Source organism: Myxine glutinosa, chromosome 6 (genome assembly GCF_964187855.1).
Source record: "Myxine glutinosa chromosome 6, kmMyxGlut1.1, whole genome shotgun sequence".
NCBI lineage: Eukaryota > Metazoa > Chordata > Myxini > Myxiniformes > Myxinidae > Myxine > Myxine glutinosa.
This window is the reverse complement of record NC_136266.1, coordinates 99,830,544-99,855,210: the sequence shown is the minus strand read 5'-3', so window position 1 is coordinate 99,855,210 and position 24,667 is coordinate 99,830,544. Positions and strand designations below refer to the sequence as shown.

Sequence of the window (24,667 nt, the reverse complement as noted above, 5' to 3'; positions counted from 1 at the left end):
CGCTCTTTCACGAGCCTCGATATTGTATACAAAAAAATATAAATAAAAAAAAAAAAAAAAAAAATCTTGAACGGTTTTTTGAAATATTGTGTACATAAGCCAAGTTACCGAGACGGTTGAAATGGCAACACAATCACCAATCACAGCCGTAATCCAATCAGGTCGAGATAATGTCATGACGAATAGACATCTGCAATGTCAAAGCTAATCGTTTTTGAAATATGAACACAAAAGTACATGTACGGATGATCGGTCAAACGGAGCGCCTTTTAATGGTTCCCATCTCCGACCTTTGTGGATGTGTGGTCAACAGAAATGTTGAATCAATTAAAAATACTTTCAAAGAATCACTAGACCAAAGTAATTTTGCACACTCGGCACAGAAGCGATTTGTGTAGAACATTTTCATACGTGCCTCAGCAATACAAACAGTCCATCCGAAATCTTAATTTAAAGACAATCGATGAAGTGAATCAGAGCTTCAGGCAGGTTTATTAGTATTGCTCAGTTTGCAGCTTCTCGATAGACAAAAAAAAATGTACGATGCACATCCTAGGGACACCGAGGTGAGATGTTGAGCAACTCGACCGACAACCATAACCGAACAGCAAGATTTACCATGATATTGAACAAGTTTGGCTGAAAAAGTAAATGTAACAACACAGTTAAGCTTCGCAACAAATCCAAGTCAATCAGATAAATTCCAACCAAGTAAAGTAGGAGCATCAACAAGTCTGGGGCCTGGCATATGTCAAAATTGGCAAAACATCTCTCCACAAAATACTTTTCCAACAATTTTAACTGAAGAGTCGCCCTTGCACCAACACTTCAATGTCAAGCGACGGACTGGTTTACTCTCTCATGCCTTACAGGTGCAAAACAGTTGACGTTCATCAGAACATTTTTACTGAATATCAAGCAACAACGATCATTGATTGATTTAACGCCACAACGATTGCAAGAGATGGTCGAATCAAAAGAGCATCAAATAAAGTCCTGCTGAACGTCCATCTCCACAAATCTTCAAATCTCAAACGGTGCAAATTAACTGATGGAGGAGATTACATTAACGATGTTATATTATGGGGCTTTAGCACTAGGCAAAAAGGTTACATCCACAAGGTTATCATACACACGGTGGCTTTTATGCTCATCGACGCTCGGATGACTCGAGGTGGAAGACAAGGAACAAGCGGGACAATTCCACAGAGCAGGGATTAAAGCACAACTGTGTAGATGGCATTTGGGGTGGCCGGTGGTGACGGCTCCGGTGGATCTTTAATAAGCGTGGTTGGCCACAAACAGGGATTCTCCGGCTGCAGTACCTGCACCGCCAGTAGGATTGTATTCGCCCTTGGCTGCCAAGGCATTGATCTGCGAATAGGGATCACATTGAGCTCAGGTTTGAGTCTTAGAATTAAAATATAATATTGATTAGAATATAATATTGAATATAATATTGAATATAATATTGATTAGAATATAAATATAATTTATTAAAATATAATATTGATAGAGCACCTCACCACACGAATCTTGGAGAAAAAAATTAATACAAGGACGCGGGAAGTGGAGTGGCAAATAAGATTGATTTGCCAAATTCATAGCCAAGGTACTGCTAAACTGAAGGTTCATGTTCAAGATATAAAATTCAATTGAAATAAAGTTGTTCCTCAATCAAACTAATGTTTGCAGACAGAGTGATCAAATTCCTTAAACCCGCTTTTCACGTGCGGGGTAAAAATGTAAAGCCTTCCGGTTAATTTTTTTCATTATCTTGATTTTCATTTTATATTGTAAATCATTCACAATTCAGCTTCGGCGACGATTTGATAATAAAACCATAAATTGAATTGCATGAGCGCACCAGTACACAAACAGATAGATCTCAAAAGAAAAGGAAATTAACAATGTACATAAAATCGATTCACGTTTCATGTTAATTTCTGTCCCAACATTTCATTAATATATACGAGCAACAGTACCCGCCCTACGGGCGGGGCTTCAATTGGGAAGCCCAAATGAAAAGGTAAAATATCAGAAATTGAAGGCTATTTTTATTTTAAACGATTCATATAAACATCCGTTGAATCATATCACACGCAAATCATCAAAATCTAAACAGTACATGGCTAAACAGTACATGGTCTCGCATCTTACTCGCTCTGTTGTACCGATAATGATCCTTCCGCAGGTTCACCGAAGGAAACCTTGTTACGACTTTTACTTCTAGATAGTCAAGTTCGCTCATCTTTTCGGTGCACCGGCACGAGCCGAGAACGGCCCGTGCAGGGTCTGATCCGAGGATCTCATCAAATTGTCCGATCGGTAGTAGCGACTGGCGGTGTGTACAAAGGGCAGGGACTTGATCAACACGAGCTGATGACTCGCGCTTACTGGGAATTCCTCGTTCGTGGGATACTGTCTCAAGCCCCAGTCCCCATCACGGATGGGGCTCAGCGGTTTACCCGAGCCTGACGGCGAAGGGCAAGGTACACGCTGGCCCGTCCAGTGTAGCGAGCGTGCGGCCCCGGATATCGAAGGGCATTAAACGTTCATTAAACATTAAACGTTCATTAAAGGATTATGAAACGAAAAACATAACGAAATTACATTCACACCGTCACGTCAAACACTACCGTGAACACATAACATCGTCACAATGAGAACATCGTCACAATGAACGTTATGTGAACGCGAATGTTATGCGCGAGTCCAAACCTGAGAATGCTGGAGACCAAAGCTGAAATTGGGAAAACTAAATAGCCTATTTTGCTCCCAAGGGTCCCAGGATTACCCACCCAAAATATTTTTGCGATCGGTTCAGCAGTTTTTACGGTACCTTCGAACAGACAGACGGACATTTGGTGAATTATAGTAAGATGTTTTAAGGTTAGTGTATTTTACAATGTACAGTGGCCTGCAAAAGTATTCATAACTAGCCTAATGCACCCGGCATTGCCCGGGTTCTTTTTGCATTAATTTACTACTATAATTCAGCTTTTACTCACGGCTGTAGAAGATTGACTACTATAATTCAGCTCAGCTTTTCATTGCGAAATGGGCCCAGCCCAGCCAAGGTGGGCCTCGACCGGCCTCGCCACCTAGCCTACAACCTTCCCGGGGCCCATCCCGACATTTGTTGTTTCAGAGGTTTCCTCCTATCTTTCACCATTCAGGAGATTAGCGCGTGCAGACAAACAAAAACGTGTGTGTATATATATATATATATATATATATATATATATATATATATATATATATATATATATATATAATAAAGAAGAAACATAATAATAATATATAGACTTAATATTTATATATATATAATATATACAGTGGAACCTTGACTTACGAGTGCCCCAACTTACGAGTTTTTCGAGATACGAGCCGTCGCTCCGGCGGTTTATTGCTTTGAGATGCGAGCCGAGATCCGAGTTACGAGCTTTCGCCACCCGGTCACGTGGTTATCTTGCCGTTCAAGTACAGTATCTTTGTCGTATAGCGCTGCATTTTAGTTTTCGCATTTCGGTTATTTTGAGTTTTGCCGCCAGGTGGGTTCTGGTCACGTGGTTATCTGGCCGTGCACGTACAGTATCTCTATCGTATAGCGCTGCATTTTTGTTTTCGCATTTTGGTTATTTCGAGTTTACGCCGCCAGGTAGGTTCTGGTCACGTGGTTATCTTGCCGTTCAAGTACAGTACGTATCTCTGTCGTATAGCGCTGCATTTTTGTTTTCGCATTTTGGTTATTTCGGAAAATTTCATGTTCATGTCGAACATTTCATGTTCATGTTCATGTTTTCATGTTCATGCCATGCCAGGCCACAACTTGTTCAGAGTGCCGGCGATAGCTCGCCTTCTCTTTGTGGAAGACACAGTGAGATCCTTAACATCCAACAACTAATGGGACGCAAACGGGGCGCCCAGTTTAGCGGTACACACATTGATGAATCACCCTGCCTGTGAAACACCGACATGACAGGTTATAGCTGGGTCGGGATTCAAACCCAGGCTGGGCAGTTTAGAGTCAAGTGTGCGTACCTCCAGTCCAGGCCATCCTGCCAACTTGTATGCTGCATACAGGTGAAATATAAAGCGCGAGATATTTTTATATATACTGTATATTTTTTTAAAAATTGGTGTGGTTTTTGGCGGGCTGGAACGGATTAATAGCATTTCAATGCATTTCAATGGGGAAATTTGATTTGAGATACGAGCAATTTGAGTTACGAGCTCGGTCACGGAACGAATTAAACTCGTAAGTCAAGGTTCCACTGTATATGTATAATTTAGATAGAAGATAGATGAATTACCAATAATGCCACAGTTACATGAATTACAAATTATATCTTACGATAATTCACCAAATGTCCATCTGTCTGTTCGAAGGTACCGTAAAAACTGCTGAACCGATCGCAAAGATATTTTGGGTGGATAATCCTGGGATCTCCAGGAGTAAAATAAGCTATTTATTTTTCCCAATTTCAACTTTGGTCTCCAGCATTCTCAGGTTTGGACTCCCGCATAACATTCGCGTTCGCATAACGTTCATCGTGACGATGTTCTCATTGTGACGATGTTGTGACGATGTTATGTGTTCACGGTAGTGTTTGACGTGACGGTGTGAAGGTAATTTCGTAATGTTTTTCGTTTCGTAATCCTTTAATGAACGTTTAATGTTCAATGAACGTTTAATGTTTCATGAACATTTAATACAATTTGATGTCCAGGGCCGCACGCGCGCTACACTGGATGGGCCAGCGTGTACCTTGCCCTTCGCCGTCAGGCTCGGGTAAACCGCAGAGCCCCATCCGTGATGGGGACTGGGGCTTGAGACAGTGTCCCACGAACGAGGAATTCCCAGTAAGCCTGAGTCATCAGCTCGCGTTGATCAAGTCCCTGCCCTTTGTACACACTGCCCGTCACTACTACTGATCGGACGGTTTGGTGAGATCCTCGGGTCAGCCCAACGGGTACGTTTTTCATGGAAGTCCTTCACGAACTTGCTGTCCATGTCTGACGTGCGACTGAAGGTGCTACAGGAATGTGGAATTTATTGGTTTCATGCTTTAGCATTCGCCGTATCTGCATTGCCTGTTTGCTTCTGGCCTCCCACACGTGCATAGCAACAAATTCGTAGCAAGTAGAAACAATTTTTCGAAATGAACTTTTTTTTTTTTAATTCACAACTGATCTGATTCAAAACTGATCAAACTAAACAATGTCATAGTTGAAGGAGGTTACATGTCAGGAATACCTGCAAGAAACATGTACAAATAAAAATTCACTTGTTGCAAAAGTATTCAGCCCCTTACGTGAGTACTTTGTGGAAGCACCTTTTGCAGCAATGACTGATGAGTCTTTCTGGGTCGGTTTTTTTCCCAACTTTGCACATGAGATGGTGAAATATTTTCCCATTCTTCATGTGAGAATTGTTCTAGTTCTGCCAAGTTTGATGGGGATTGTCGACGGACTGCAATCTTCAAGTCTCACCATAAATGTTCAATTGGGTTCAAGTCAGGACTTCGACTGGGGAGACGCAAGAATATTTATTTTCTTCTGATTCAGCAACTCCAGTGTGGCTTTATCTTTGTGCTTCGGATCATTTTCATGCTGAAATGTGAATCTCCTACCCAGCATCAGATTCATGGTTGACTCAAACAGGTTTTCATCAAGGATTCTCCTGTACTTTGTGCCGTCCATTGCCCCTTCTAACCTAACAAGCTTGCCAGTCCCTGCTGATGAAAAGCAGCCCCATAACATGATGCTGCCACCACCATGCTTGACAGTAGGGATAGTGTTGACTGCACAATGTGCATTGTTAGGCTTCCGTCAGACGTAACGCTTTGAATTTAAACCAAAATGTTCAATTTTTGTCTTGTCTGACCACAAAGTTTCTCCACATGTCTGCAGTATCAAGATGCTTTTTCATGATGTGAAGGGACCAGGATATCGATTGATGAATACTGACCCCCATCTTCAACATAGAGCCTTGCAGATCTTTCAAAGTCATTGTTGCATTTACAGTGACATCCCAAACCAGCCAGGTTCCTGGTTGCCCGGCTACTGAGTTTGGATGGGCAACATGATCTGGGTGGTATGATACAACTTCCACTTAACGATGAACTCAAAGGATTAATGAGTCTCCACCTCTATTTCTGAAAACTTAGAGGGGGGAGGGTGAATGCTTTTGCAGGCCACTGTATATGTACAATATTAAAAATAAAATGGACGACAAAGTACCCTGCCTGAAAACTAACATGCAATTATTGCTAGTGCTTGTGTGATACATTTGTGTGTCTTTAAATGCCGAGAATATTTAAATGCGCATCGTTAAACAAACCTCGTTTAAATTGCACTTTTACAACTGTGAGTCAACCTAATTGGTTTTTCTTTTTACACCACTAACCACTGACCTCAAATGCTTTTTAGAAAATACTTTTTTCTCTAAATCTGCCCAACCCCAAAAAAGCCTGGACTGCAATTATGCACATCTCTGCCGCACGTGTATTCCTGCACTGATAAAGACAGAACAGTGTTTGGTATTCCCTGCACTGGCCTTTTGGTAGATGGAAATGCACCATGAGCCGTTTGTAGATTTAACATGTCTGCAACCTAAACCTTAAAAGCAACAAATGGTTATGTCGACAATATGAAGAGAAGATGACTTTAAGGCAATACAGATAGTGTGGCGAGTGGAGCGTAAGGAAAAGTTGACTCACATTAGCCCGGCGCATGAACTCTTCCTGAGCAGCCTTGACGTTCTCCTTCTTCCCAGCCCATACCTTGAGCACGGAAGCCTGCAGGGCACGTCCGTATGAAAAGGTGAGAGCCCAGGGCTTATGCAGGGGGGCCTTGTTGATGGCGCTCAAGTGGATGGAGGCATCCTCCTCACTCTGCCCGCCTGACAGAAAGGTCACACCTGCAGAGGAAACGTTGTCCTCATCAAGAATTACACTTAATTTTTTTTTCAAACAAAGTCAAGGCTCTTGTAAGAGCTAGAACACTCTGGATCAGGATGCAACAGAAGAAAAGCAACAGTAAAGAGATGGACAATGGCAGGGTTGAAGGACAAAATAAAATGAGACTTGGACAAATAAGGGATGTGGAGAGGAATTAAGAGGGAAGTATGCAAGATGGATACAGAAACAAACTCAGGACAGAAAAAGTAGAAATTTCGAAAGAGGTGGGCTTGTGGGTTTGGAGGGGTTCATACCCCTTGTGGGTTCATACCAGGCAAACCTCCGACAACAAAACCAATAGAAACGACAAATAGTCTGTACCGGGCACAGCAGGTGGTACGGTGCGGCGCAGCGCTGTCACAGTGGCCATGGCCACCTCCGCGGGAGTGTACTTGGCGGTGCTGGAGTGGCCGGCAGTGACCATATTGGGCTTCAACAGAGTGCCCTCCAGGTAAACGTGGTGATCGCTTAAAGCCTTGTAGCAAGCAGCCAGGACCTTCAAATTTACATTTCAAAAATATATATTAACAACAATAATTAAAGGCACATTCAAGGTGTGAAGTAGACAAAGACTCCAGCTCAATATCCATAATAATTCATTCCTACTACATGTAACACACCTTCTCAGTAACATGCTGGCATTTCTTGAGATCGTGGTCTCCATCAGGAAGGATCTCGGGCTCAACGATTGGCACCAGACCATTCTGAAATAAAAAAAGTTCAAAGCGCAACTTGAAACAAATATTTTGGACAATGGTCCTTTAATCAAAATAAAGTTGGCCTTTTGCAGCAGTGCCTGAAGCAAATACAATAACAGATCTACCTTTGTATTGTTAAACCAGTAATGCACACTCCCTACAGAAGCTAAATATGGTGTCAGTGAATCACTTACACCATGCCACATGTACATCATCGTTTCCCCACCCTCAATCCACCCTCCCTCGGGTAGGGGGTCAGTGGTTAAACCACCTTTACAGGATAAAATTCCAAGTCTGTTCACCAACCTCGAGGACGAAGGGGGAATCAATTCCATGCACCTAACCTACCTCTGGGTACCCCAAGCATGCATGCAAATTTTGAGAGAAATCAGCCAAGCAGTTTTTGATTATACGAGGTTCAGACATATCCATGAAGAATTGCCGAATTTTAATACAATTACAAACTCCCAGAAAAGGAGTAGAGGTGGGAATCGGGGCATCAAGTTGAGATACGACACCAGCGGTTGCTAAAAGTACAGTGACATGCCACTGGAGGCCTTTAATGGTATGAATTACTGCATCCTCAGCACCATCTTGGAAATAGTATTTGGTCATGACCCAGAGTTCAACATTTCAAATTCCAAACACCACAGAGGCCTATATATAACAACCAAACAAAACCGAACAGCCCCACCTGCCATTTTCTTTACCACTGCTCTCGTTCTTCCCCAGAGAACATCCTGATCCGTTATTTGTTATAGCTCCACCACGAGCCTCGACTGTAAATAAATAAATACAAATTTCTTTAAAGTGAACCTGTTGGCAGATGGTGGCGTAGCGAGCCAACACATTGGCATTCTCGATGATGGAAAGATGCGATGGCATGTTGTGTCCAATCTTGAGCACGCAGCGCCACTTGGCAAAGTCGGCGCCATCCTTCTTGTACTGAGCACAGCGCTCCGACAGTCCGTCCAGACCTGCAAGGAATGAAGACCACAAATTTTATCAACAGGCATTATTGAAGGAGACTTGTGGTTGTACACACCACAACCTTTCTTCAATTTAGACATGGCCTTTTATATGTCCCATAGACAAATGTCAATTTGTCTACAATCTGGTGATGTCATTACAAGTCATGCAAAAGGGCACCTTCAACGACCATAATCAGTTGAAAAAATAATAATAATAACTAGAAGCACCCTTCAATCGCACGTAGTATCGCACGTAGTTATGCCGGGCCTCAAGACGTCCCGCACTTAACCTATCAATGTGAAACTAAGTGCGTTATCGATTAGCCATGGGGATAAAAGTTTGATAACTAAAACATCAGTCACATGGTGTGGCAACCATATTGGTTTCAAGGAAAACTTCTTTTTTTTTTTTTTATGCTTTGAAACCGCTTAACCCATCGATGCAATGCTTTACATACATGATCCACTACCCTTGCTGCATATAGTTTGATAATTATAACATCATTGATCACGTGGTTTGGCAGCCATATTACAACAACAAACAACAACATGCATTTTAAGGCCATTTCCCCTGCAAGAGCAGGGGTTAGCCTTGCGGTCCCCATGACAATCTTCTCCATTTTGCCCTAGCCATATTACATCGAAGAAAAAATGTTTTCTCCGAACTGGCTCAACAAAAATAAATGAAACGTGACCAATGTCACCGACTCCCTATGGGGAGCATACTTTCATAACAATGACAGTCACATGATGTGGCAGAGAAAAAACAAAAAAACAATGTTAATCGTTTTTCCCTTCAATCGAATATGGCTTCAGAGAGGGAAGAGAACCCTCTCTTCCCCACATGACAACCACCATAGGGTCCCCATTATGTCTGCAAAAGTCAAAAGGCACTATAATTTACGTTTCTCAAGATAAAATGGAATGGATAAATAGACAAATGGAATGAGACAAAAAGGGTAGCTTTGCAATTGTGTCAGCTTTGCCTAATGTGAGATGGGTTGGCAAGCGCACCGCACATAGCCCAAAAACAAAACAAAAAATTTCACTCATTCCCTTACCTTGGGTAGTTGTTTCCCCATTTGTTCCAGCCAATGGCACAACACCGGTGTCGACCTGTAATTAAACAAATACCCTTCAGTACCACAAAAACCATCAGTTTCTTTGAAAACTACCAAGTCACAACCTACTTTGGAAACTAGAACATGCGGGCCACAAACCTTGATTCCAACAACAATGCCCCTGTCCCGAATCATCTTGACAAAAGGAGTGCCATTGGCGGCCTTTTGATAAAGGGTCTCATGGAAGAAGATGACCCCTCCAATGCATTCCTTCATGGACTCGGGGCCAGAGAAGAGGATCTCACGGTAAAAGCGGCGGTGTTCATCGGTGTTCTCCAATCCAATTTGTGTCAGCCGCTTCCCCATGGTACCTGATTGTGCAAGCAATAAAAATGAATTGAAAATCACCTTGGGCATTATGGGGAGGCAATGACTCAGAATACTTGCCCTTTCGTTTTGGCACAGAGTTTGGAGAACTATTGCCACATCAATCGGAGCTGAGGTTATAAAGGTTTGTGCAATACGGGACTTTGTAAATGACGTAATCTGCCCCAAAATGCTTGGCGCGCATACACAGAACCCCTCAACGATGATGTTGATCGAGGCATGTTAACGAATAGTATGCCTGTGAAATAAGGATCGTTATCTAAAATGGCTCACAAAGCTATAAAGAAGCCAAAAGTACTTGGAAAGGTACCTGAGAGAAAGGGATGTGCCTCTGCACAATGACAGACTTGGAGAACTTTCTCACCTCACCCAAAAACCTGAGATCTTGTAGTTGCTCATACCACAAAAACTAACGACTATGTGGGCCGGTGCAAGGCCAGAACTATTGCCGGGCACGTTCTGCCCAAATACCCGATGGATTGCTACCAGTGAATGAGCTTTGAACCTTGCGGGATTGTCTCCTGTGAACATGGCAGGCTTTTTGATTTATTTAATGGACGTCTGCAATTGGGAACACCATATCTGGTTTGGGTGCTTCTTAACAGCGATCTTAGAATTGTGGAAGCACAGGTTAAGTTTAAAATTATAAAAATGATATTTACAACATTAATCACACTTGGGGAGAGGGCAGAGGTAAAGGGAGTGGGAGCTACGAGGGCTGTTCTAAATATTTTTTTGTTTGGCTCCAGGACAACAAGATGAACTACTAAAAGTGTGTGTGTATATGTATATGCATGCGCGTCGAGAGCCAGCACAGGCCCTGAGGCAAATAACCTCGGGACCCGCACCCCCACCCTCTCTCTCTCTCTCTCTTTTATAATAGTCAGGTTCACAATGTTTTTTCGTTCAAAATCATGGTAGATTAGCAAACCTATACATTTTTGGAAACGTTATTACATGGAAAATCTGAAAATCAATGTTTACATTTGCCAATTCCGACCAATTCGATTCGACCAATTCCATTCGACCAATTCGACCATTCGCTTCGATCTACCATTCGACCAATTCGATCGATTCGATTCATCGAATTCGATTCGATCGATCATTCGACCAATTCGATTTGCCAATCAATTTGACCGACCTTTGCTTGTGTGGAACGGACTGTGAAAACGATGCGGACTATATTGTCGGATACGACACACAGGACAGTGATGACGAACTCTAAATGGCATATTCTGTAATCGTGTATGTTTGATGCCATTGACTGCCTGTGTATATTTTGTCATTGACTGCCTGTGTAGATGTGAAGTTATACCGACTGCATGTGTATATATGATTTTGCTGACTGCCTGTGTATGTTTGGTGATATGAATTATTGTGACACATTTTTATGTTATTAACTGCCTGTACAAAATGATAACATGTATTTGATTATGCAACTTATCGCGAATGTAAAGACAGTATTTTGCAATTCAAAACCTTTGATTCGTGTCTTACCATTCCCCATAGCACTAATTTGATACTTTCATTGGATTCCTTGTCCCTGAAAATATAGGTTTAGTATATTTTTAAAAGTTTTTAGGGTAATTAGAGGCAGAAATAGAACAAAATATGTATTTTACAGTGGCCATTTTGAAAATCCAAAATGGCCGCCATACAGGTATCTCTCCAAATGTAAACATTGATTTTTAGTTTCCTTATGCTATAACCTTTCCAAAAATGTATAGGTTTGCTAATCTACCATGATTTTGAACGAAATATAATTTATTGACATAGTGAACCTGACTATAACGAAAAACAAAAAAACTTTCAAAACAAATGGCCACTTTTATTTAGCCGCATGATCGAAAATAAAGATAGCAAGACGTTTGAACCGATCAAGTCAATTCGCACCCTGGACTGTTGAACGCTATTTCTCCATAAGACCGGAAAAAAAAAATCCGTGAGAAGATGGTTAATAATTTTTTTGGACAAAGGATACAAACCCATTTCATTATAACGCACATTTCTGGTTATTAGCCCTTTTCTGTGAAGTTTGAAACTGTACCATTAACAGCGGTAAATGTTGTTTTGTTTCCAGCAAGAAAGCAAAATCAGCTTCTGGGTTTAAATGTAATGATGAGGAAGTGGGGATGAACCGATGAGGGGTTTCACTGTACTGTTTAAAAAAAATTACAGGAGAAGCTTGGGCCCCCCAACAGACCCCAGGCTCCCCCGAGGCAGAAACCACTCCCTGATCCCCCCCCCCCCTCCCTCCTTTCGACACCCCTGTGCATGTATATAAATTGCTTGTATCAACAGGAAGTCGCCACCTCTCATCCATGGATATTTCTAGTATTTCCCATATTTTCACGAGTCCAATTCGCATCCAGGAACACAACAATTATGGTTTACTATTTTGAAATTGCCACTCCATCCAAATTCTGAAAATAATGTTTAAAAGAATTTCGATTACAGATTTTGCCATCACAATGGCAGGTTAAAAATGCCTGTGCTAGCAGAAGCAAGTCTAGCAGAAACAAGCAGAAGTGCTAGCAGAAGCAAGTCTAGCAGAAACAAGCAGAAGTGCTAGCAGAAGCAAGTATTAAGCATACAGCATATGTGCGAAAGGTCCCATTAGCATTCAAACGTCATTTTGAAAGTCCCATGTTGAGACCGACCCTAACGGTATTGCGAGAGGTAGTAATTAAAAAAGGGCAGAATAAAGGCAAAAGGTGAAGACAATAAAGTCATGTGGTAATTGGAAAGGGACAGTACACACCAACAGACTCATCAGCTGCAAGGATGCCCTTTCCACGTGCAACAATACGATGGGCAATGTCTGCCAGCTCCTTCTTCTGCTCCGGGGTGAGTGCTGGGTGGAGAGTCATTGTTGATTTTTGTCTTGAGGGACAAAGAAAAACAAGAATTTAAAAAAAAACTTTTTTGCAATCAATCAAAGACGATATGAATCTATTTGGTGTACGAGCAGTCTGTACGAGCAGTCCAATTCATTCATTTTGATGAATACATCTACTCGTAGAAACAGGACTCGATACACAACATTCAATATCTGTACTTCAATTAATCAACAAAAAAAAATGAGCAATTTGCCAACAATGGAGACACGGTTCTCCACAACTGGCAGCATCACAGTCACATATCATGGTTTTATTATATGGGATTGCATACAGATACCTGAATTTGTGGTAAAAGAAATGGAACAATTGTGCTATAATTCAGGAAGAGTGTGAGTGAGCGAGCGAGCCTGCATACGTGTACGACTACGCACTCCTGAACCACTGGACGGAATAAGATGAAAGCTGGTAGTTGTACTCGGGAGGGGAAAGAGGTGTACGGGACGGTTTTAGTTGGTAAAGACACTTCAGTCCTGAGGGAGGATAATTTCTCTCCATGTAAACATGTATTGTGTAGTGCCACTCCCAATGGGAGTAGTGGGCATTACAGGTGATACTAAAATACGATAATTCAAGGAAAAATTATCCCATCCGTAATATTGAGGGAAATAAACTCATCCATAAGGATGGGTTATTGCATTGCCTATCAAATAAAAACCAACAAAAGCAGCGATTCAAAGTTAAATTTTATTTAAAACGATGTTCTCAGATGACAAATTATGGGTTACCTTGTTTGCTGCTTCCACCTGAACATGGAGCTCATGATGCTAGGATCTCAGGTTTGGCAGACAAATGGACAACCTATGTCCTTGTTGTGGATGTGGTTACACAAGCTCCTCCAGGGCCTCACATTAGTTAAAAAAATTAATAAATCAATAAAAATATACAAAAATGGATCATACCAGTCAGTTGGGCTGGCAGTATAGTGGAGCATTAATTTTTTTTTTTCCTCACCTTTCAGCTGTCTATCTTGGGTACAAATCGCGACCCACCAATAAACTGCCATCCTGGCGCTGCACAAGCAGGTAGAGGCATCAATTTGTGCTCAGTCTCACAAATGGATATTAAACCTTGTGTCCCTTCTCCTCGCATTAGTAGACATTAGATCCCAAGGTGTCTTTATCACTGATGTCCTGAACAAATTATAGATTCTTATCTGGGTGTGCAAGGGTACTTTGTACACTTGCAAGGTCTGTGTGTGTGCATGTGCATTGTGCATGCCTGTCTTGCATAACTGCAAAACTGCAAAACCATGAACCTCAGCAGCCCAAAACTTTGCATGCCTATGCAAGGAAACTCCAGATCTAAGGGAAGATAAAGGGAACTCCAAAGGAGTGAATGAATGAAAACTGGGTGTTTGGATAAATTTAAACACGCCTTCTGCAGATAATTAAATTAAAAGAAAAAAAAGGCTTTATCCTTGGTTAGCCAATATCCCTTGCAGGGGGTCTAAGGCTTTGTTTTGGCCTGCTCAAAACGCCTTGCCTTGGAGCAGGCCGCAACGTTTTCTGCACGATAAAGTGCTCAAAAAATAAAATTTTCCACTTTCCTCACACATCATTGAATGTTTGATCTTCAAACTACTGCATACATTACTTTTGCAGGTGCTGGGATTGATTTTATGCTTTCTATGATACGATTTTCCACAATAGCCTCTCACGGAAAAATTAATGTATATAATAAAAATCTGCTTTACGATTTGAATATCGGAGCTCGTGGACTAAACAACTCTCGAAATCTGGAGCAAAATCTGTAAATTTTAAGAAATCAGCAATTCTTGTAACTAAGTGTACAAGCATATTTATTTAAGGAAGGCTGTCATCCCTCCTGCTCTGTCATCTTAATTCATACCTAAATATTTTACTGGGACCTGCAATACTTGTAGGAAACCTGACGATTTGAATCACGTTTTTAAAATTTCCCCAATATGACGAGTCCAGATTACATCGATTTCAAAGTCTTAGATAGGTGTGGATTGACGTGTCGGATCAGCCTAACATTTTTGGCCATTTGAATCAGAAGCATTCTCGACTCTACAAGGCAATTCGGAGATTTTTTAAAGAAAGCGGGAAATCCACTTAGTATTATTAATTTCATAAAGGCTTCTTTGTTCACCACTGTTATGTCTGGGCATGTGACGTATATAGAGCTCTGAAAAGTCCATAAAACTTAAAAAGAAGATTATCCCAGTGGACCATTTCCCTGGAGTGCTTGCCCGGGGGCTTAACCCACTTGTCGAGTGCTCTACAAGCCTCCATGGCGATACCGCAGCTCTGTTCTCCATGGGGACATCCCCAGAGTTCGGAAGGCAAAATAAATTATAGGATTAGAATTATTAAAGCAACAGGACAAGTGAACTATGACTTCAAGAGAGAATTGAAAAATGTTTTGAGTGGCCACAAAGCAATGAATACCCACACCAAGGCAGGATGGCCAAGAGGTACGCACACTCGCTCCAAGCTGTCAAGCCAGGGTTTGAATCTCGGCCCAGCTATAAACTGTCATCCAGGTGTTTCCCAGACAGTGTGATTCATCAATGTGTGTGCCATCCCTCAGATGGTCATTAAACTGGGCGGCACATCTGTCGCATGTTCTCCTCCCTCCACCCCATCTTTGCCCTGGAGGGAGAGGATGGGGTGGGAATCTGGAGGGAGAAGAAGGGGTGGGAGTCTGGAGGGAGAGGAAGGGGTGGGAGTCCAGAGAAGATGGAGGCGGAGGAGGAGGCAATGCCAGGTACCTTTGCTAGTCCATAATAAAAAGTGTGTGTGTGTCTGTTTGTCAGTCAGGCAGTGTGGGTCTCCTCCATAACTCCAAAACCATGAAACCTATCAGCCCCAAACTTTGCATGCATACTTATGGAACTCCAATGGAGTGCATGAATTAAAACTGGGTTTTGGATGTGTTCAAACACCCCTTTTGAAGATCATTAGGGGGTGCTCATCACAACAAAATAATAATAATAACAATAATGGTCTCTGGTCCGCCATGTTAGGGCGTCATGCGGAGCACGATACTTGCAAAATCCACCTCCTACCCCCAAGAAAAAAAATTCCACTGATACAGCAAATTGTCATTTCATCAAGGTTAAAATTGACAATCTTGTGCAAAGCCCGGGTCTACAGGAAGAAAAGTGATGATTTTTCAGATGAAAAATGATGATTTTGCAAGGTTGACCTAGAGTTGACCTCAAAAATATTTAGTTTCCCTATTTAGTGACTCGATGTGCAAATGCTGTTCAATTTTCAAGTCAATCGGATGAAAATTGAGGATTTTAGAAATTTGGCCTATGTTGACCTTTTGGCCTATGTTGACCTAAAAAATAGTTGGTGGTTGAATTCAGTGACCATATATGTAAATCCTCTTAGAATTTCAAGTCAATCAAATGAAAATTGAAGATACTAGGGCATGCCCGTACTATATCTATATCTAAAATTATATCCCCCCCCTCTATTTACATGAAATGGTTTGGTCCAAAGCGAACGGCTTGCGAGTACGGTGACAATCCCCCCCCTCTATTTACATGAAATGGTTTGGTCCATTCGCAAAGCCAAAGCGAACGGCAGTTACGAATCGCAGTTACGATGAATCGCAAAGTAGTTTTAATTAGTTTTAAAACATAGTTTAACGCCAACATAGTTTGCCAACGTGAAATAAATGAATACGCTCTCAAATGTGCCGTCCGAGGCAGAGTCTGTTCGGCACGTTCGGCACACGTGATAGCTCGCTGCTCTCTGATTGGTTGAATCGTTTTTTGGACATAGCTCGGTAACTACTTGTCCGATTAATATGAAACCTTGAAAAGGCACATCCTCGGGTCCCCAGCAATATACCTGGCAAGTTTCAAGTATATCGGACCGGTAGTTGTCGAGAAACAGCGGTCGCATACACACACACACACACACACACACACACACAGACAGAGATTAGTGGAATTATAGATAGATTAGAAATTCGGCCTATGTTGACCTTTTGGCCTATGTTCACCGAATATATAAGTTGTGGTTGAATTCAGTGACCAGATATGCAAGTCATCTTCAAATTTGAAGTCAATTGGATGAAAATTGAGGATTTTAGAAATTTGGCCTATGTTGACCTTTAGGCCTATGTTGACCTTTAGGCCTATGTTGACCTTTTGGCCTATGTTGACCTCAAAAATACTTGGTGGTTGAATTCAGTGACCAGATATGCAAGTTCTCTTCAAATTTCAAGTCAGATGAAAATTGAGGATTTTAGTAATTTGGCCTATGTTGACCTTTTGGCCTATGTTGACTTCAAATATACTTGGTGGTTGAATTCAGTGACCAGATGTGCAAGTCCTCTTCAAATTAAAAGTCAGATGAAAATTGAGGATTTTAGAAATTTGGCAAAGTTGGTGACATTTGGCCTATTTTGACCTTTTGACCCCAAAAACAATAGGCTTCTCAATTGGGACAACCTATACAACTTGGTGAAGTTTTGTGACGATCGGTTTCGAATTGTGACCTGTAGGCCGGTGACAAACAAACAAATGAAAAATCACTCATAAAGCGACACTTGGCAAAACAGAACAAAGTGGAATGGCACTCAGTAGAGCATCCTTTTAACCTCAAAAATAGTTGGTGGTTGAATTCAGTTGGCTGATATGAAAATCCTATTCAAATTTTAAGTCAATCGGATGAAAATTGAGGCTTTTAGAAATTTGAAAAAAGCGGGTCACCTTGTGCCTATGACCTATGTTGACCTTTTGGCCTATGGTGATCTCAAAAATAGTTGGTGGTTGAATTCAGTTAGCCGATATGTAAATCCCATTTAAATTTCAAGTGAATCGGATGAAAATTGAGGATTTTAGAAATTTGGCCTATGTTGACCTTTTGGCCTATGTTTACCTCAAAAATAGTTGGTGGTTGAATTCAGTAACCAGATATGCAAGTCCTCTTCAAATTTCAAGTCAATCGGATGAAAATTGAGGATCTTAGAAACTTAGCATATTTGGTGACCTTTGGCCTATGTTGACCTTTTGACCTTTTGACCCCAAAAACAATAGGCTTCTTGCTTTTGACCAACTCTACTATTTGGTGAAGTTTGGTGAAGATCGGTGGAAAATTGTGACCTGTAAGCCGGTGACAAACAGACAGACAGAACCACAAATGCAACCGAACCAATTTACTTGAAAAATCTTCGATTTTGCAAGTAATAATAATAATAAGCCTTACCAAAATGGTGGTGCACCATCTTGGTCAGACCTCGGTCACATTGCTGGGTTCTTAAGCCGCCATTTTGTTTCGGCCTGTTCAAACATGCTTTGCCTTGGAAGTACGATGACTCAAACGGATTAATTTAGTTGATAATCAAAATCTATTTTTGGTTTGAGGATGGGATCGAAGGCCTAATCTTCCTAACTGAATCGCTAACCACTTACCAAGTTCCGAATCAACTCCCTCCTCCGAGTATATTTTATTTATTTCCTTCAAAAAGTAGAAAATTGATGAAGGCAGCAGTCTCCTCCTCCCCCCCCCCCCCCCCCCTCGTTGGGCCCCACTGTGTCGTGCGATGCTTTGCCTGCTAAAAATGTTGCTACATTTTTTTTATTTCTCCCCTTTTGTGCAATCTGCTATTATAGGACCTGTCACTTCCACATAAATAGATGCATAAAAAATAACGTCCATCATCCTCGTGCCTGGAGTTCCGCCATGTTAGGTCTGCCAAAGGTATCACCTGACATTTTGTGCTCTATGTAACTCGATACATTTGAGATTTGAATTTCAATAATTTCCCACTTGAATTCCTCTTTTAAAGACCTCCGTTTCAAGCTACACCTTTGGGGTTGTCGTTTTGATTACTTTATGCGCATGTGTATACATGACCGCAACATAACTTCAAACAGATTTTGATGCGTCGGCTGCAACAGTCCACTCACAAGCGCTCATACGTGTGTGTGTGTGTGTGTGTGTATATATATATATATATATATATATATATATATGTGTGTGTGTGTGTGTGTGTGTGTGTGTGTGTGTGTGTGTGTGTGTGTGTGTGTGTGTGTGTGTGTGTGTGTGTGTGTGTGTGTGTGTGTGTGTGTGTGTGTGTGTGTGTGTGTGTGTGTGTGTGTGTGTGTGTGTGTGTGTGTGTGTGTGTGTGTGTGTGTGTGTCATAACACTCTCTCTGCTAACCTCTCCCCCCACCTTTTTTCTCTTTTTATTCTCCCACCTCCCCTCCCCCCCCCCCCCCCCAACCCCACCACACAACCATCTCTCATCCACCACCACCCCCACCCCCACTTTTCTCCATCCCCCTCCTCTTTCTCCCCCAACCCCCCAATTCCCCCCCCCCCCCTCCTCCTTCTCCCCCTCCCCCATTCTCCCCTCTCAATATTTCCACAACAAAGCGACTTTGTTGCTCAACAATGCCGGGTACCTTTGCTCGTAATAAATAAAAAGAGGACAGGATTTTCCACAGCATTGGAGAGGCTGCCACCATGTCCTCCAGCCACCTCTCATAGTATTCTCATCAGCGAAGCAATGGATGGTATTTGTTAGCAATTAATAATAATAATTGTATTTTTATAGCGCCTTTTGCCTATGGAGAGCCAGGCATTGAAATTTCAACAATGGAACCTCCAGTCAGCAGGTTTGCATTCATCTGTAGCAAACAATGCAATGATAACAAAAGCACCTTGAGAAGCAGGTAAAATAAAATAAAATGACTCCCCAGCTCTTGCAATGCTGTCACAACCAAAGCAATCGAGCGTCCAGTTTTAGAAAGTCCTGCCGAATATTCAGATCTAGTCAAATATAACCATAACCTACAATTCATTCCCTGACATTTAGGATCTGGTGAAACCAAAGCTGCTCAAATCACTTTCAGACCAACTTCAGCAGCTAATGAAGCACGCACCTATTACTATGCCCCATGCACCGGTGTAACCTAATAGTTCAGCAGCTGCCAAGATTCACTCCGCCCAAGGAGAGTTGGCACATTCTTTGTGGCGCAGTATGTGCTGCAAAAAAGAAAGGCCCAACAAGCTAAATTTAGCAGCCTCTTCAAAACACCCACAAAGCCAAAGCAACCCTCTAACCACCACCATCCACCATCATACATTTGACTTTCGGGTGTTCTAACAGATATTATGCATTGCAAAGGCATACGGGTATGGCAATGGTCAGCAATTTGAATGCATGACACCACTTATTAAACAAACAGGGAGGACAATACGGATACAGAATTTGTTCCTCTATGTATCCATCTTGTCTGCCACGTGTGTTTCTCCTCCTGTTCCTTCCTGATCTTTTCTACGGTCCAGATCCTCCACGAGCCTCGACATTGCATTAAAAACAAAAAAAAACAACACCTTTAGAGGCCATTTTTCCCCGCAAAGCGGGGGTTGGCCTTTTTCGGGGACCGTGGTTGTTCTTGTTTTTCGGTCCACTTTTTGAAGCAATGTTTTTTTTACGGCCGGATGCCCTTCCTGCCACCAACCCTTTTTATCGCCTTTTTTACGACAAGCAGGGAATTACCAGTGAACTGGTACTCAATTAGCCGACCTCGGAAGGATGACAGGCTGAGTCAACCCCCCTGGCGTTAATTCAGCGATCGACCGGGATTCGAACCCAGGATCCTAGGATCCTAAGCTGGCACCCTAGCCGCTAGCCCAACACCATACAAAAACATATATTTGGTCAGGTTGTTTGCGACACCAAACCACGTGCTGGCAAGTAGGAGAGTCACCAAATTCAAGGATTTAACGGAAGCAATATTTTAAAAAATGAGTGCAGGCTTCATTCCCTCTTGCCACCTCTTTAGCTGCAACAACCTTATATTTTAGCCTTATATTAAGTTAATCCTTCATTTTGATATATAGTACCTGAATAGAAAAATATAGCGGTCGAAAAATTATCAGAGGAAGATTACACCGACAGACAAAGAACTATTCAGTTTGCACTTTTCAATGTCAAACCAATGACGTCATCAAGTGCCATAAAATGGAGGAATCGCTGCTCCCTGGCTTTTTAAAACCCCAACCCCTGTTCATCTATTCATAAACAAAGGGGTGATAATATTTTTCTCCATTTTAGGCATTACCACGACCTTGAGATTATATATATATATATATAATCACTAAATACCAAGTTTTTGCAATAAGAGGCTACAGTGGACCCTTCTCTACCTTGTATCAACCAAAAAAATCAAGTGCACCAACATTAATTGCACTTTATAAATTAATGTTATTTGAAGTGTTACCACTACAAGCCCCTAGTCTTACCATGCTTGTTGCCCTCCATGTCATACGTGCATCCATGAGCTTTACAAACACTTTGGGGATGAGGGTATTTCACCCCATCATGCAAGCTTTGCAAAATGCCCACTCTGTCCAGCTACATCCCTACATCGACAAACATTCATGCAGATTATAGGGACGTCACGTGTCCGATGCCATCACACGCAGTGCTTACCGGGAGGACGTACGAAGGTCAGAAAAAGGACGTTACGTCAGAGTCACGTGTCATCTCATGCGGCACACCCGAGCCGGAAAGAACAAGTAATTGCCAGCACGTAGCATATAGCTTTCTTCATTAAAAAAAATAATAAATTTGCCAAATCGTTCCTTGTAGACTATGAAAGAATCATCCAAAGCAGTCATTACACAAAGAGGTGTTAAATAGAAACAATTTGGACATTTTTCACAAACCTCAGATTCAGAAATATATGAAATTGCCAGACATCGAATTGCAAATCACACGATTCGGTTCCACAACCCTTACAGGTGGAACGTAATTTCATGATGACGTCATAACCATCGCCTGCGACGCGTTTGTCATATTGCGGCAATGACGTCACGACCTCTGCACTGACGTGACCAAGGTTAAATCGCTTGAAGGTAAAGAGAACCCATCTCAGAGGTAACCGGGAGAGCAAGTGACGCCCTTCCGCAAATGGCGTCAAGAATACAAAATACTGCATTAAACGTAATTACAAACAACCCGCATTGAAAAATATGTATTCCTAAACCGTGTGGTGAGAAAGAGGGACAAGGCTTTTACTTCAGAATTGCACGCTTCTGGCAAATGTACTCACCTTTAACGAGGTCTGCAACAGGAACCGACAGAACGCCGACTGGAAAGCGCACCTCCGTGAGGAGAACTAAACGTTGCCGATGCGTGACGTCATCGTGGGAGGTGCTCCATTCCGATTGGTCAATTGTGCACCTCACCGACCTCATCGTGTGAAGAATTTTCTTCCACGATTTCGCAAACGATGTTTGCTTCCACTTGATTGATCCTTCTTTAGAGAACAGTGTACGTCCTGCAGTCTGCAGACCAGTTTATCGATGAATGTTAACATCATTAGATAAAGCCACACATATTGATATTCCATGGATTTTATTAATCAGATGGGTCATTAATGAGGAGCCATCTATTTATTATGTACGTAAATATCACTGGATTCTTTTACACCTCCCTTCCCCCATCCCAAGCATTTCTCTCATTCCCTCCCATTGAAATTCTCCCTCCTTCCTCCCACCTACTGCCAAAAACCAAATGTTAGCCACGCCCCCAGTGCGTACATAATAAATGCATGGACGCGAATATATCTCTGCTCTGCTCTCGGCTTAATTACAAGCAAGCATTCCGATCGCAGCGAAAATATAATACAACGTCCGGTTAAAAGAGTTTATAGGATTTGAAGCGCGGGATTATTTATGATTCATGTGTACCCTATCAATACCTCATCCATCGAATGGACTTGTTTTCGGTATTTGGAATGCGTTGAATCAACATGCCATTCCTTCGTTTCCTTTTTTAATTACCGTACTATGATTCCGTTCCATCAATCCTCGACTATATGGCTATGGGATGCGCAAGCAGATAAATTACGTCACGAACCACGCACGTAACACAAAGCGAGTCGAAAACAATTATTTGATCCGGCAGTTGTTTGAATATCACCCCGCCTCCCTTGTGAATGAAAATACTGCACATTGAATAATGGTCACAAATTAAGGATGAAGGTTCACGGAAGAGGTCATGTTCACGATTTTTTTTAACCCGTCGTTTTTATACTGCAGCGCAGTACACCGACATTTAATATTCCCATAATAACCGCACAAATAAAGCCGTGAGCGTGAACATCAGCACGTATTAGATGATGATGGTTATCAAAGCTTCTTCGCACGGTGAAACGCAACGCAGATGTTTAAGCAAAGGCAAGCAGCAAAGACCGCGATAAGGTCGCCTGTAACGTGAGTCACTGTCGACAACCAAAGGGTGTTACTCACGGGGTACCGTGACGAGCTTCCAAATCTGATCATATTGCTGGTTATTGTGCAACTTGGCACAAATGACTGCATATTAAAGGCTTAGAATAATGATCGACGGCAGATATGTAACAGTAACACAGCCTTGCGACAGTCCCCAGGAGAGTTAGGGGACTATCGTGAAGACCCGCCGTATAAGGAGCTATATGTGCCAATGAACTGCCGTGTTCGCGATATCTATTTTTAATCTGCAATACCCCTCGGCCCTGAGCGAAAGGTCATGCTGTGCTGATGGTGAAGAGTTTACGACGCAGCCCCCTTGGTCTTTTTGAAAGCCCCCCCGTAAGGCATTGACTGTATCCTCTTACAACAAGGTTGCTGCAAGTTCAAACTGCAGGAATATTTACGCAACAGACTCACCGACATTCCATTTATTATTTAAACGCCTTTTCTCACCTTTTAACATATTGCACCTTTCGCACGTACGAAATACCTGTTACCAAACAGTACACCTGTTTGTTCCATCCAGGTCGACGCAACTGATTGTGGATTAGGAAAGTCGTTTTTGGTATAATAAGAATACCGAAATACTTTCTGGTACCAACTAATTAATTCCACGTGATGAAATATGTTGTATACTGTACTTGTACACAGTGGGTAGGCCTAATATGAAAATACGCATTGCGTAGAGTGAGAGCTTCGTCGACAATGGTCAGTCGATCGAGTACGCAGCCCTCGCAAACATCCGTAGGCCTAGGCCTAGCTAGGCAAGGTTGTTTGATCTTGGGCTTGGAATTCAAATTCAAATTAATTTTATTGAATGGATAGATTGGGATAGAATGCAGGACTTACCTACTGTAGGCTACATAGTCCAGACTTCGAGTCGACTGGACCAGGTATGTAGGTCCGACTGGCAGGTACGTACTTACTATATAGGTCCGGTTGTGCATGCTTCAGCTCAGCTGTTCAGCATGGCCGTTCAGCATAGCCACTGACACTGACCACTGTCTCTTGAGAGTTGAGTCTTTCGATCAATCCATTCAATCAAAGAAACGTTTTTGTGTGCCAGATTAAACTGCTTCAGAAAGTTCAGTGCAACATAGGCGCAGCACATCGACCAGCTACACTACCTTAGTCACTACACCCAACAAATTAAAACACAGCAAGGCCAAGAGATGAAGTAAACATTAAAAACAATACCTACTATCATTAAATAAAAACTCAACATCAGAGAATGTGGGATTCTAGTGTATATTAATCACGAGGTGAAAATAATTTATCGGTCACGCCAGACCAAAGCAAGATCACGTGAGCAGGTTGGCGGATCTTGGAAGGGACATTTGAAATGACAACATGAAATTTTGAATGGATTTACATGTACATGCAATTGGCATAGAGGTTCGCTTACGAAGCTCTCTATAAAAGGAGCCATGTCTGTCTATCTGTCTGTCTGTTTA

The 24,667-nt window shown here is 42.0% G+C and overlaps 1 protein-coding gene across 8 annotated transcripts; it reads right to left on the bottom strand.

Annotated features, from left to right (window-relative positions):
• Positions 1 to 473: 473 nt before the first annotated feature.
• On the bottom strand, positions 474 to 23,362 carry LOC137418124 (fructose-bisphosphate aldolase, muscle type). Of its 8 annotated transcripts, none has more exons than XM_078780244.1 (10): positions 23,232 to 23,362; positions 22,031 to 22,265; positions 12,844 to 12,965; positions 9,855 to 10,066; positions 9,696 to 9,750; positions 8,480 to 8,640; positions 7,586 to 7,669; positions 7,287 to 7,461; positions 6,726 to 6,925; positions 474 to 1,374 (listed from the first exon to the last, which is right to left on the bottom strand). In XM_078780244.1, exons 3-10 carry the CDS (start codon positions 12,950 to 12,952, stop codon positions 1,279 to 1,281), a joined length of 1,092 nt encoding a protein of 363 aa, XP_078636370.1. In that variant the 5' UTR covers positions 12,953 to 12,965; positions 22,031 to 22,265; positions 23,232 to 23,362; the 3' UTR covers positions 474 to 1,278. The 8 variants fall into 8 exon arrangements, with proteins under 8 accessions (XP_078636370.1, XP_078636369.1, XP_078636367.1 ...); XM_078780243.1 differs by lacking the exon at positions 23,232 to 23,362 and adding an exon at positions 22,574 to 22,608; XM_078780241.1 differs by lacking the exon at positions 23,232 to 23,362 and adding an exon at positions 22,521 to 22,604.
• Between the last annotated feature and the right edge of the window lie 1,305 nt (positions 23,363 to 24,667).

Excerpts from the sequence above, each read along its gene's own strand:
- LOC137418124 (XM_068104113.2), bottom strand. Across the intron at positions 8,641-9,695 it reads TGGGGAAACAACTACCCAAG|GTCTGGACGGACTGTCGGAG; the intron begins GTAAGGGAATGA and ends CATTCCTTGCAG. Across the intron at positions 7,670-8,479 it reads ACGCCACCATCTGCCAACAG|AATGGTCTGGTGCCAATCGT; the intron begins GTTCACTTTAAA and ends TTTTTATTTCAG.